Here is a 14131-nt window from a genome sequence, read left to right as displayed (position 1 = left end):
TTTGAAAGGGTTACCAGTCTTTTCCAGTTTCCAGCTGGAGTCTGGACAGGGCGCAGGCTTGAGATGGGAGGCATGGATCCAAGAAGCGATTCCATCCACTTTCACCGCCGTAGGTGTTATGAGTAGCACCTGGTATGGTCTCTGGGCTGATAGGCAGTAGCCAGCTGCTTCCACAGGAATCGCTGGGTTTGTTCGAGAGCCTTAAGTCTGTCAAGCAAGGGGGTGTGAAAGGAATCGTTAAGTCTCAGGGTTGGGGTTAGATCCCTTATTGGAGGGGGGATGCCATAGAGAATTTCATAGGGGGTGAGGTTACACAAAGAGGTGGAGGGGGTATTTCTTGCACGAAACAGTGCATAAGGTAGGAGCATAGTCCAATCTTTTATGCTGGTCTCCAAGCTTAATTTCGTTAAGGTCTCTTTAATAGTTCTATTCACCCTTTCTACCTGTCCTGAGTTCTGGGGTCTATAAGCACAATGTAATTTCCAATTAATCCCCAGGGTCCTGGCCAATCCCTGACTTACCTGGGCCATGAACGCCGGTCCGTTATCATACCCTATTACCTTAGGCAGGCCAAACCTTGGAAAAATGTCTTCTAGGATCTTCTTGACCACCATCTGAGCCGTTTCTTTCTTTGTAGGGAAGGCTTCGACCCATCCTGAAAAAGTATCTACAAAAACTAGAAGATACTTAAGTCCATACCTTGCTGGTTTAATTTCAGTGAAGTCCACTTCCCAGAATTGTCCGGGTCTGGTCCCTCGTAAACGCTTCCCTACAGAAAACTTGGATGGGTATGTATTAACTAATTGGCAGACTTGACAAGCTCTGGTCACCTGCTCAGCTATTTCTTTCCTCTGCGTGTCAGTCAACAATAAGTCCTTTCATTCGTCTTTTAAGAGTGCTTGTAACTTCTTTGAGCCTAAATGGGTGAGCTGGTGTACATCTTTGACGTAGAGTTGGGCTTTTTGAAATTGTAAACTTGGTTCTGGAGGTTCCCAGAGTTCTGTGCCTGTGTCCCCGGGCAATAAGTTGCCTGAATGTTCCTGTGCAGCCAAGTCTCCTGGTTGTTGTTCCCCCTGTGTGGAAACAGTTAACAGGATCACTCCACTTAGGGCTGCCAACTTAGCTTCCTCATCTGCCCGTCTGTTTCCAATTGCCACGGGGTCGTTCCCCTTCTGGTGCCCCTGACAGTGCACTATAGCTAGTTCTTTAGGGCCTTTTACTGCCGAGAGAAGGTGGAGGATCTCATCTTTGTTCTTTATTTCCTTCCCGGCAGAAGTTAATAGCCCCCTTTTCTGGTAAATAGCCCCGTGCACATGAACAGTGGCAAATGCATAGTGGCTATCAGTGTATATGGTGGCCCTTTTGCCTGTTGCTAGCTCCAGTGCTTTCGTAAGGGCAATTAGTTCTGCTCTTTGAGCTGATGTCCCTTCTGGGAGGCCTGAGGACCAGATAACAGTAGTTTTGCTAACTACTGCTGCTCCAGCCCGCCACTTACCATCTTGCAGGAAGCTGCTCCCATCCGTAAACCATACGACCTCAGGGCGAGGCAGTGGCTGATCCTTTAAGTCTCGTCATACACTGGTCTCCTCTGCCAGTATGTGTTGACAATCATGAGCGACGGGTCCTGATGATTCTTCCGGCAGCAGCGTAGCCGGGTTAAGTGGAGCAGGGGGTCCCAGCGTTATTGTATCTTTGTCAAGCAAGAGGCTTTGGTAATGGGTTATTCTAGAATTTGATAGCCACCTGTCTGGAGGCTGACGGATGATGCTCTCCAGGTCATGGGGGGCTATAATGGTCAGCTTTTGCCCCAATGTTAATTTATCAGTGTCCTTTATTAGAAGGGCTGCTGCCGCTATAGCCCTTAGGCAATGGGGCCACCCGCTAGCCACTGGGTCCAGTTTTTTTGATAAGTATGCTACCAGCCTTTTCCAAGGCCCCAAAGTCTGAGTGAGCACTCCCCGTGCTATTCCTTTCTTCTCCTCGATGTGGAGAGTGAAGGGTTTTTCTACATCTGGGAGTGCTAAGGCCGGAGCAGATAGCAGCGCCTTTTTGATATTATCAAAAGCCTGTTGGTGTTCAGGGGTCCATTGAAATTGGGCATCCCCCTTTATCAGCAGGTATAAAGGGGCAGCTAAAGACACAAACCCAGGAATCCATAACCTGCAAAATCCAGCAGTCCCAAGAAATTCTCTGAGTTGTCTCTTATTAGATGGGGGTGGTATCTGCACAACAGTTCATTTTCTGGGCTCAGTGAGCCATCGTTTGCCACCTCTAAGAGAATAACCCAGGAAGATTACTTCTTGTTGACAAATTTGGGCCTTTTGGGCAGAAGCCCTATATCCGAGCTGAGCAAGCTCGGATAATAGTGCTTGGGTCCCAGACTCACAGTTCTCCTTGGTGTTGGCTGCCAGCAGCAGATCATCCACATATTGGAGTAGGGTAACTTCGGGGTGTGCAGTTCTGAAGTCGTTGAGGTCCCTGTGGAGAGCTCCATCAAAGAGAGTAGGAGAGTTTTTGAACCCCTGTGGGAGTCTAGTCCAGGTTAGTTGGCCCAATGTTCCTATGTCTGGGTCTATCCGCTCGAAAGCAAACAGCAACTGACTGTTCTTATGCAGGGGCAAGCAGAAGAAAGCATCTTTTAAGTCCAGCACAGTATACCATTTTCACTCCGGATTCAGAGTGCTAAGCAAATTATATGGGTTGGGTACCGTGGGGTGAATGTCCTGCACTCTGTTGTTGACCTCTCTTAAATCTTGAACAGGACAGTAGTCCCCAGTTCCTGGTTTTCTTACTGGTAGCAGGGCGTTATTCCAAGCCAATTGACAGGGCCTTAGGACCCCCAGAGCCAGGTATTTCTTAATATGGGGCCTTATCCCATCCCTAGCTTCTTTACTCAGAGGATATTGTTTGATACTGATTGGAGAGGCAGAGGTTTTTAATTCTACTACTATTGGAGGTTGTTTTATGGCTAGACCTAACCCAGCAGTTTCTGCCCAGGCACCAGGATAATCTTTTATCCATTTCTGGGGTAGTTTGCCTGTTTGATCTATCCCAGGGGCCGTGAAGAGTTGATGTTCATCTTCTACTGACATAGTCAAAGCCGTGACTATGGGGGTTTTTACTGAAGGATTTAAAAATTCCACTTGGGGACCATCAGGGTTGAAAGTTATTTTAGCCCGGAGCTTGGTGAGTAGATCCCTTCCCATTAATGGGGCCGGGCATTCTGGGATTACTAGGAAAGAGTGGTGGACTTTTCCCCTTCCTAGGTCCATAGTCCTCTTTGTTGTCCAAGCCCGATATTTGCTGCCATTAGCCCCTTGGACTAAGGATCTCTTATTAGATATAGGGCCCAGTGGGGTCTTAAGGGCTGAATATACTGCTCCTGTATCCACTTCAAAGTTCACTGGGGTCCCCTCCACTTCAAATGTTACCCTGAGCTCGGGGAGGGGATCCGAGCCCCGACATTCCTAGTCATCTTCTAGGGTCAGCATGGCAGGCTGGTGTGGCTTCTTCTTTTTGGGGCACTCTTTGGCCCAGTGTCCTTTTTCTTTACAGTAGGCACATTGATCTGAGGCCAGGGGCAGCCTTTGGCATGGGCCCAGGTATCCTTTCCTGTCTCCCTGTTTTCTAACTTCTGGCCTATCCGTGGCTGTGACCAGGACCTTAGCCAATGTTTTAGTATGCCTTTTGCTCCTTTCCTCTTCCTTTAGTTCCCTTTCCTTCTCCCTCCTCTGTTCCCTCTCTTCCTCAGTTTCTCTCTTATAAGATACCTTCTCAGCCTCTCTGACTAAATCTCTTAAGGTCATATCTTGTAACCCATCTAAACATTGTAACTTTCTCTTAATATCTAGGGCAGCCTGCCCAATAAAAGCCATTGCAACAGATGCCTTTTGATCCTCTGCCTGAGGATCAAAGGGAGTATATCTCCTATATGCTTCCATAATTCTCTCTAGAAACATGGAGGGAGATTCATTGGGTCCCTGGATAATCTCTTTTACCTTGGCCAAATTGGTTGGCCGACTGGCGGCCGCTCGGAGACCCACTATAAGAGCCCGGCAATAAGTGGACAGATGCTCCCTACCTTCAAAGGTGTTAGGGTCCCAGTTGGGTCGGTTTAAGGGGAAGCCAGCTTCAATGAGGTTGGGAAGTTGGGTTGTTCGCCCATCTGGTCCAAGAATATTCTTTCTGGCTTCCAAGAGGACTCTCTCTTGTTCCTCTGTTGTGAAGAGAGCCCCCAGAAGTTGTTGACAATCATCCCAAGTGGGCTGGTGTGAGAACATCAGCGACTCGACTAAACCTGTAAGCCAGATGGGGTCCTCAGAAAAAGGGGGATCGTTATTTTTCCAGTTGTATAGATCTGAGGAGGAGAAAGGCCAGTATTGGTAAGCCTGCATCTCCCCCCATGCCCATCATCTATTGTGGGCCCATAGGGATGGAGAGGAAGCATCACAGGGGCATCCAAGTTTTCCATTAATCGTAGCCGGCGAGTTCCCTTAGCTGGCCCGGTTTCCTCCAGTGGGGGAGGGACTGCTGCTTCTACCGCGGGGAAATCCCCAGGAGGGCTTGGATCTGGTCCGATTATCTCCAGCGGTGGAGAGGCTGAGTCAGCGGCAGGAGGTCCAGCTAGGACGAATTGGGTGTTTGGGAGCATGGGTAGAGGATAAGGAGCAGGGGTAGAGTCCAGTAAAGTTAAATCCTGTGACTCAGGGAGAACAGAGGGACGAGGGGGAGGAGTGGAAGGTTTGAGTGATAGGATCGTGGGGGAAGGGAATGGAGTAAGAGTTGGGACAAGGAAAGGCTTCACCCATGTGGGAGGAAATTCACAGAGGTCCAGCCAGATTAAAATATATGGCTGCTGGTCTGGATGGCCACGCGGCCCCAGCTGAAAGACAATATCTCTGACTTTGCAGATTAGAGGGAGGTGGAAGGACCCTCCTGGGGACCATTCAACTCTGAGGGTGGGCCATTCTGAAGTGTAGAGTGTCTGCAAAGTCCAGCGTTTCACTGAAAAAGAAAGATTCTGGGCCCTTGAGCGGACATCCGCCAAATGATCAAGGGTCAGGGACAGAGGCGTGGAATGGCTTTGTCCCATACTGGGAGTTACTCAAACAAAGACAGGGACAGGACAATACAAACATGACACAAACATGGACACACAGTAAACGTTTAACACAAGTTTAGAAGCAAAGATTAAAGGCAGACAGTGAACTCAACCTGAGAAGAAAAGTAGCCGGCAAGACCTGACGGGTTGGCAGCAGAATCCCTTCTCACCGAATGAGGGTCCATCCGCCCCTCCGCGAGTCCTTGCAAGAGACTGTGGCTTAAAGGACACGTCTGTCCACCACCACCAGGGGGAGCTCACACTCTCCACTGGCAGCCACTCTGCAAACCCAAACCGAGAAACCGAACCCGAACAAAAAAGCTCTGAGAGCTCACGCTCTCCACCAAGCCCAAAACCAAAAAGCTCTAAGCGATTGCAAAGGAAAAACAAGAAGGAGAAAAAGAAGGAGAAGAGGCGCCTTACTTACTTACCCCCTAAAGGAGTCCGTTGGAGTCTCTTTGTCTGGCGATGCACACTTCCCGGCCAACGCACCAAATGTAAGGGTCAGGCGAAGCGTCGGAGAAAGAGACCACCAAGTGACCACTCATGCAATTGGCAGAAGGGGATTTATTGATCTAGCATGCTAGGGCTCCATGCCCACTCAAGAAGGGAGAACAGCCCAGAGCCCCGAGCAGGGGCTGAGCACTGCTTAAGTACACTTTTTGGGGAGGGCGGAGGGCTTTACATACATCACAGTCTCCTTTAACAAATCATTATACACCACGGGAAAGTCAAACAACAATTCCTAAACATGATTAGTTCATTCATTGGCGGGAACAGGTCAGGCTAGTTATAGTTCATTTCTAAATGGGGTACACATTCAAACTGATTCGTTTTAGGGCCTAAAGGACTACGTGACCAGTTACACAGAGTCCCGAGTTATTGGACAACCAAGGAGTCAGTGGGAATATTTACTGGGCAGTTCCAGTATTGTCCTAACAGCTACAGGGATTTCAGGTTTTGCAGGTAGCATAGAACCTAACAATACCTAATCCTTTACATTTTAACTCAGACCTTGCAGCTTAGAAACTTCACAATACCCGGTCTTTTACCCTTTAACTTTTAAGCTTTAACTTCAATTTCTTTTACCTTTACATTCCAACCGAGACACAATTGACCATAATTAAAACCAAAGCACTCCAACATGGCCCTCATCTTCTTCCATATAGACACTCATCATAACCTCTGGCTGGAGGTTTCCATGAGGGGTGCATCCCAAGACAGTGTCCAAAATAAACTCACTTGCCTCTCATTTGCCTAAAGACAGGGTGGCCTGGACACATTCCTGTGAACCAGCAGTCATCAAATAGCCCTGCTGTTAATACTGCTCCGCTTCTCCAATTTGAGGCCTACTGACTGTGGGGTTTAGACTCTTTATGTGAATTGGAGTCATGAGAAAACCCAAGCACATATGGGCTAGCCTCTGCAGAGATTTGAAGAACTCATTTGACTCAAAGGATCCCTATTCTCACTTGATGGATGTCAGGAACCTTACAGAGGAAGGCAAGAAACTTCATCCACAATGACTTCTCTTTTGGCCATTTTGGTTTTGATGCACACATGGGATCTTTCTTTAGATCCTTCAGACGCTGAGAATCTAAGCAACAGCCTCACACAGGTTCAAGAGGTTGATTCAGACACATCCTTTCCAAAGCAATTAAGCAAAGAGCCAAGGGTGATGCCCATTCATTTCCATTTGAAAACTGTTTTCTTCAGGCTTCACAAAGGGGTGACCTGAGGCAAAGACCTTCCTGACATTCAGGGCAACAGAAAAATAATTCAGGGCAAAAAGTCCAAAGTAGGGTTTCTGGACTGAGACTCTACTGGTCACACTGATATCAGAGTTTTCTAAGATGCTCACCATTCCCTCAGCTATCCAGTACATGGCCATGTCACAGACCTTGGAGGTGGTACATATCTTGGACACAACACCATGAGCCTATTCTGGAGAGTGGCCAGAATTCAGGAAGAAAACAGGAACTTAGGAAGATAGCAGGTGTTGCCCATCGATAAGGCAAGCCGCCGTCCATTCATAAATTGGGCAGGATGAATGCTGGGCAGCTTTCTACTAGACAGGACACATCCATTGATGCATTCTCTTTTCTAATGTCTACAACCACGGACACAGTGGGATACACAGACATAGAAACACTCACCTTGTCAAACGACTTACTAGAAAAAGTCCACTCCATACCAAACAAACCGCCTTTCCTACGTATTCTCAGAACATGAGACAAAACCACAAACCCACACCCACACCCACAAAGGCACCTCCTTCCCCCAAGTAGGTCTGTGACTATCCGGAGTGTCCTCTGACTGTTGGGCCATACTATGTTCCCATGAAATGTCCTGTCCTGTCTCAGATCTGGTCTCCTTGGCCAACTCTGTGAAGTTGTCAGTAGCCAGCAGTGAGCCACTACCTGCTTTCTCAGGAAAGGCCTCTCTTCAGAGCTCTCCTGGCCTGTGGCCATCCTCACATCAGTAGGTACCAAGAAAAACTGACTCTGTCCTTGAAAAATCCAAACAAGTGAGCCCACTGAGACTGGGACTTGGACTGGCTCTGGGTGCCTGGCTTCTTGGATCCCAACTTCAGAGAGTTCCATCACCAAGGAAGTGAGGTAGGTCACTTCATTCAGGAACTGAATGAGGTCACTGCCTTGGCAACCACTTTGTCCTAACAGTTGCTTCCAAGGGTCCCATGAGATGGAGGCTGCCCCTACTTCCTGTGAACTTTCACAATTTAGAATGTTACATCAACCATAGGCACATGGGAACAGCTCTCCACACAGGCCTGGTTTGGTCCATCTTCTCTACATTAAGAAGAGAGAGGCTGATTCAGACACAACCCTTCATCCTGACCAGATTGTTTGCCATGCAAGATGACTTTTGCTCTCTCAGGTCTTTCATAGCTGCCTACATCTTCTCCAGGGATCAATTCTGCATGGACCTTTGAGGTTCTCAGCAGTTGGAAGATCCCCAACATTCCTGTATTGTAAGACCAACTCTGTCCCTGCACTTCTGTAAAGTTAGATTGAGGGAACAGTGTACAGTTATGGTTAATAACATGTTCGATTTGGGTGAGGAATCATTCTGCTGGATGAATAATGGTATTGGGAACCTGCGATATTTATAAGAATATAAAGGTGAAACATAAGTATGAAAACAGAAATCTAGGTAAGATTTGAAGCCTAGAAGGGCATTGGGCCCTTGATTGGGATACTTCACGTTGAATTACGTTCTGCACAGAGATCTCAGATGAATCGATAATCAACAGCATAGGACCTTGTACCTTGGATGATTGAATGTAGAAGAGGACATCCAGTCAAAAAGGGATAGTCGGCAGGATTAGGAAGAGAGTTGGTAGGTTTAGAAAGAAGAGTGAGTATAGGATTTGGACCAAAAGTTCTTTAGAAATAGGGTTTTGGTTAGAGAGTGAATGTAAATGTCAGCACATGTGAAGAGTCAGTCACAATGATGAACTGGGGTAAATAGGTAGGAAAGCAGATATCAATAGAGACATTACGAAATCAGGCAAAGTATAAAGTGAGTGATAGGATTAGATATTTTCAACAGGGGTTGAGGTTGAATATATAATCTTAGGAAGAAACAAATATGTAGTCACCAATAGGATTGACATTTGAGAGCATTAGGCAACCTGGACATGGATGTTTTAGTAATCCATGTTCACTTTCCATTTAAGGCTTTGGTACAATCATAAGTGTGAACTTTGCATTTTGTGTCCAGAATATTACTGTGATAAAATGTATATATAGATCAGGTGACATGAGTATTTCTTCCACCATTTCTGGGAGCAATATTTTGAAGACGTATAAATAAGTATTGGGGGTACAAAGAGGTGTACCCTGTGTCTATGAATATAGAGATAATTCATGAATAGACCATACTGTGAATAAATAATATAACTGGTTCCACTTTAAATAATGGATTGAATTGATATCTGAAAATATATAAGAAATCTTATATTGATACACAATCATTCATTTCAACCAGTTATACATCTAATGGTAATATTAGTGTTATGGTTTATTATGAAGTGTGTGTGAGTTTTGATTCAAAAGTGATTATGGAAATCGAAAATAATGTGTTTGGAAAAAAGTTTCTTGAAAAGACCAGTCAAGAAACATGGAGGAATGCATGTATTCTGAAGCAGGAAGTGATTGAAAGTGAAACAAATGCCTATAAATTTGTGAACTTGTGGATGAAATATATATCCTATGATGTGCCTAAACTGAAGAAATAGTAATGTACCAGTGTTGAATAAAAATGAACGTCAAAATACACATCATGTCCCATAGGAATCTACTTGCATTGATGTTAAAGTGGGTCAGTTACTGTAGAAATATTACGATATGTATGCACCATTCACTAAAGTTTGTTGTCAGTACTAGGAACCAAACATGTATTTCAGGTGGATGAATATTTCTGAGAATAATCTTGTGAAAAGTTGATTATAACTCCACATACATGAAATTGAATGTATTTAGGGAGTGTATAATAAGACACATATATTTCATATTTTGAAAAATCTGAAGAGTGCATATATATATATATATATATATATACACACACACACACAGACATTAAAAAGTAGCAATATATATGCCAATCGAAATTCATCATGAAATATATATCATCCACAAATCCAAAAATATTCATTTTACTGAACATGGATTTATGTATCATGTTGTTCAAGTAGGAAGCTCACCCTTAGATTAAATTTTCAATTCCAACAGCTTTTAGGAGGAGTGATCTCTTCTTACAATTTGTATCTGCCAAGTCAGCCACCTCACAAGAATGTACGTGTGATACCAGGTAGGATTCTATATGTGCATATAAAAATACCTGTGCTGAATAGGCTACAGAAAAAGGGAGACAGGAATTTACATATGTGTTAACTTTAAAAACTCATGGAGAATTATTACAATGAAAATTTGACTAGATTTATAACACATACCCTTGATAAAGCAAAAGGCAAGTCCAAGTGTTCACCATGCCTCCTATTAACTGCCTGTATTTCTATTCTTTAGGGTTATTTTTCTCCATCATATTAGGGTTAGTAGTCAGAGTCTAGTAGGGTATGTGTTAGTGTCAGAGATTCAGTATTTTGAATGGAAAATAGGAAAATGAATCCAATGTGTATGCAAATATATGCTACACAAATATCTTCACACTCTCATCCAGAACAATGCCTTGACATTACCTTCGCCCCAAGTAACACACAATTAGAGGAGATGAGTTAGAAAATCTGTGAATACATATCTGGAATGGAAAATGCTCAGGAGTTCACAACCTTGGAGGTGGTAGAGGAGTTTCCAAAAGTAAGGGACAGGGTAAACACTCCACAAACATGGAGCTCTGCTGGCCTAATGACTTCTTGAGAAACTGCCTCTGAAGTTGGGCACTTGAAATATGCTCTGTAATTTATTGGTTTGTGATTTTAAGCAAATTAATGAATTTCTGTAAACTCTGATTTCATCTTTTCATATAGGAAAATGAGATAATAATACCTTTCTCAATATTGTTATGAGAGCTTGGTATAATATTATGCGTTAATGTTTTCAGTATAATAGATGCATATTGATTGCTAATTTCTCATCCCTTCTTGGAAACACTAAGGAAAGTTCACTTTTCTTCTTTATTCGAGATTTCCTACATTCTGTTGCCTTATAGATGTTGTTCTAAGGAAAATATTAAGTTCAGTGATTGTGATATTATAAGTTCTTATAAACCAATTTTTCCATTGGTAAAGGAAAATTAAATTATAAATTACTATGAAAAACTTTCTTTAATCTTTGTTTTTCAAATTCAACATATAATAATTTTAGAAGAGGATAAGTTTCATGTATATAGTATTAAAATTCAGTTCTTTGATGCATATTCTACCACTAAAGGCAACAAGTGCTACTATTCTTCATTTTTTGGTTGTAGAAATAAATAGCTTTACTTAATTTATTTATTTTTAAATTTTACATCTTTATTTATTTTTATGTGATGCTGAAGATCGAACACAGTTCCACACTCATGCTAGGCAAACACTTTACCACTGAGCTACAACCACAGTTCTTAAAACTTTTATTAACCAATTAGTATTTGACAATTTTCCGCATTCCATATACTTGGTTAGAGATCACAGATTCTAGAGACAAGCAGAAAAGAGTATCCCAACTCTGCTAATCATTGGATGGATTATATTGAACAATTTATGTAATATTGTGCCTTTGTTTCCTCATCTTTAAAACCTGATAATAAAATTCTTATCTCAAAGGGTGGTTTTGTGATTAATAATTAATTATTTCATGTTAATAACATACTTAGAACATGTAGGTATTATTTGTTGATACATATTTCCTATGATTAAATGCTATCATGAATTGTTAAATATTCACAATATTCCTTTGAAGCAAGTACTCCTACTACCATTTTTTATGGTGAGGTATTTGAAGTTCAGGAACTTTAGTAGATTTTATAAATGCAGAAAATTAGCAAAGAAGACTTCAGAGCCTGGTTTCTTAATCACCTAAATTACTCCATATTTGTTATAACAAAACCTGATCTATGCTCTTATCTATTATATATCTATTATATACATCCCTGTATATTCAACTATACAAAATTATATTATATTTTAAATACATCTCAAACTCCTTATTAGCTAAGGTTATCTTTATCAATACTCTTAATTCAGGCTCATATGTCATGCTACATTTTGGATAAGTATACCTGAAGGCCTATGTGTTAAAGGTTATTTGCAATACTGTGCTGCTATTGAGAGGTGGTGGAACTTTTAAGAAGTGGTGCTTAGTGGAAGAAAGTTAGGTCACTGTGCTTTATGTTGTGAAGGGGAACCCATCTGCTTCCTCTCTCTGCTTCTAGCCAGTATGAGGTGAGCAGCTTCCTCAGCCATGCACTCCCCATCATGATATGCTATCTTGACCTGGGTTCCAAACCAATGATCCAATGAACCATAGGCTGAAGCCTCCATATCTGTGTACCTTCCTTTTTTTTTTTTTTTTTTGATTTATCACAAGCATATGCTAAAACAGTGGAAAGCTGATTGACACACCAGGTCAGTTATCTACCATTATGTATAAGAAGGAGAGTGGAGTAAAATTTGAATATGGAGCCTAATGGAAATGCTGGTTTCATAAGAATTAGCTTCAAGACACTCTTTTATCTTTTTATCGCCAAAAATTCAATTGTATTCATAAATATAGAGAATAGTATAATGGACTCGCCTGGGCAATTATCAACTTATAGCCAATATTATTTAACCATATTTTCCAGTCCTTTCAAATTATTTTTGAAGTACATTTCAAATAGCATAGCATTTCATCCATAATAATTTCAGTACAAAATAGTGGCACTTTAACAAAACTTAACTGCAATTCCAATTCCATGCATAAAACAATAAAAACTGCAGAATTATAAACAAATTTCAAGTCAGTATCCACATGTCCCTGATGGTCTTACATTATTTTAAAATATTTGTTTTATGCCACATATAGAAAAATCAAGTTTTGAGATTAGTTTCATTAAATCTACCTATATTTTCCTTTTCATTTCTTATGTAAGAAAGTAGAAATTTTTGTTTTGTAAAATGGCCTATATTCTGAATTTTTATCTTACTTTTTTTTTTACTGCAACTTGAGTATCACTTAATTAGTTTTATGAGCATTGCATAACTTGCAAACTTAGACATTCAATCTAGATGCTTGATTATATTGATTTTATTATATTTGATTTTTTCATAATAAACATCTTTTTAATAATTTAATATTATAATGTTGAATTATAATTTATCTAATGCTGCCCAGAGTAATTTTGAATTGAACTAAAAAAATTAAATTACTTTTATTTAGGAAAATATATTTACATATTTTTAGATTTCTATTTGGAGTAATTCAGGATTCTGCATTTTGGGTTGTTTTCATCAGTATGATATTTAATTAAAGAAATTTTCATATTCTATGTCAGCTGTGCATCCCTCATGATCCATTTGTGAATTTTTCTGGGTATATCAAATACATATTTCAGCAAGAACAGTATTAATCTCTCTTCTTTTGCAAAGTACCAGCGTTCTTACTAAACTCACTACCCACTGCTTTCTGTAGTCTCTGTTTATTTGAAGACAAATAAATACTAAATGTTTAACTATGAAAGGAGATTAACACTCTTAAGGGATTTGGAGCATGGAGTGAATATATTGGGGTGCTTAGTTTTACCTCTCATTAGACAAGCAAACATATAAAAACTGGAAGAAAACTATATCTAGTTCCTTTTCCTATATTTTCCCTTGGGAATGAGAGTTTCACTGGAGCTTGCAACAGCACTGGCATGCTCTCAAGTCCTGCTTAATTTATGGGAAGGCATATTTTCATGATTTCTCTAAGAAAGGGAGAAAGATGCATACTGCCATATTTCTAACACCCAAATCACACACATGGAGTCACCTTATCTCAGGGAAATTTCCACCATGACAGAACAAAGGGGACTAAAAATTTAACAGAAAACTAGGGGCTAAAATATCCAGCAATTTAGAGCCTGATCTCAATGCCTTGAATTACAATTCAAAGTACACAGAAAGCAGTTCAGAATGCAGGATGTATTCCATTCAGCTCACTGCCAGAAATAAATTGTTGCAGTGTGTGTTAATCAAAGCATCCAGAGTGACTCAAGGATGCACTGGAGTAGAGGGCATCACAGTAGTTTGTTTAGGCATCAGAAAAACAACCCTAGCCATATTTTCAAGGCCAGGTAGTTGAATCACATTTTGTAAAACTCCATTGAAAACCTAAACTTTATTGTTGAGTATTTAAAATTATTTTAGGACTGGGACTTTTCTAACAATAAAGTTTTAAGTAACATAACAAATAACTTGTTCCCAATAGGAATACATGTAGCAGAGGTGAATAAAAATATTCACGTTTTTCTCTTTGGTGGAGGCACAAATTACTGAGGTTCTGAAATAAACAGAGGTGTGAATAAGAACACACTTATACTAAACATAAA

General features: G+C 41.4%; 1 protein-coding gene across 1 annotated transcript; it reads right to left on the bottom strand.

The window, feature by feature from the left end:
• Positions 1–651: 651 nt before the first annotated feature.
• Positions 652–4409, bottom strand: LOC107159595 (the record flags this gene model as incomplete). Its single annotated transcript, XM_048796258.1, is given in 1 exon segment — positions 652–4409. A coding segment is annotated over 1 exon segment (3531 nt), but the record flags the coding sequence as incomplete, so codon positions are not given.
• Between the last annotated feature and the right edge of the window lie 9722 nt (positions 4410–14131).

Source organism: Marmota marmota, unplaced genomic scaffold (assembly GCF_001458135.2).
Source record: "Marmota marmota marmota unplaced genomic scaffold, marMar, whole genome shotgun sequence".
In the NCBI taxonomy this organism is placed as follows: Eukaryota; Metazoa; Chordata; class Mammalia; order Rodentia; family Sciuridae; genus Marmota; species Marmota marmota.
Note: the sequence above shows the minus strand (reverse complement) of the source record. Positions and strands in the feature narration are given on the sequence as shown.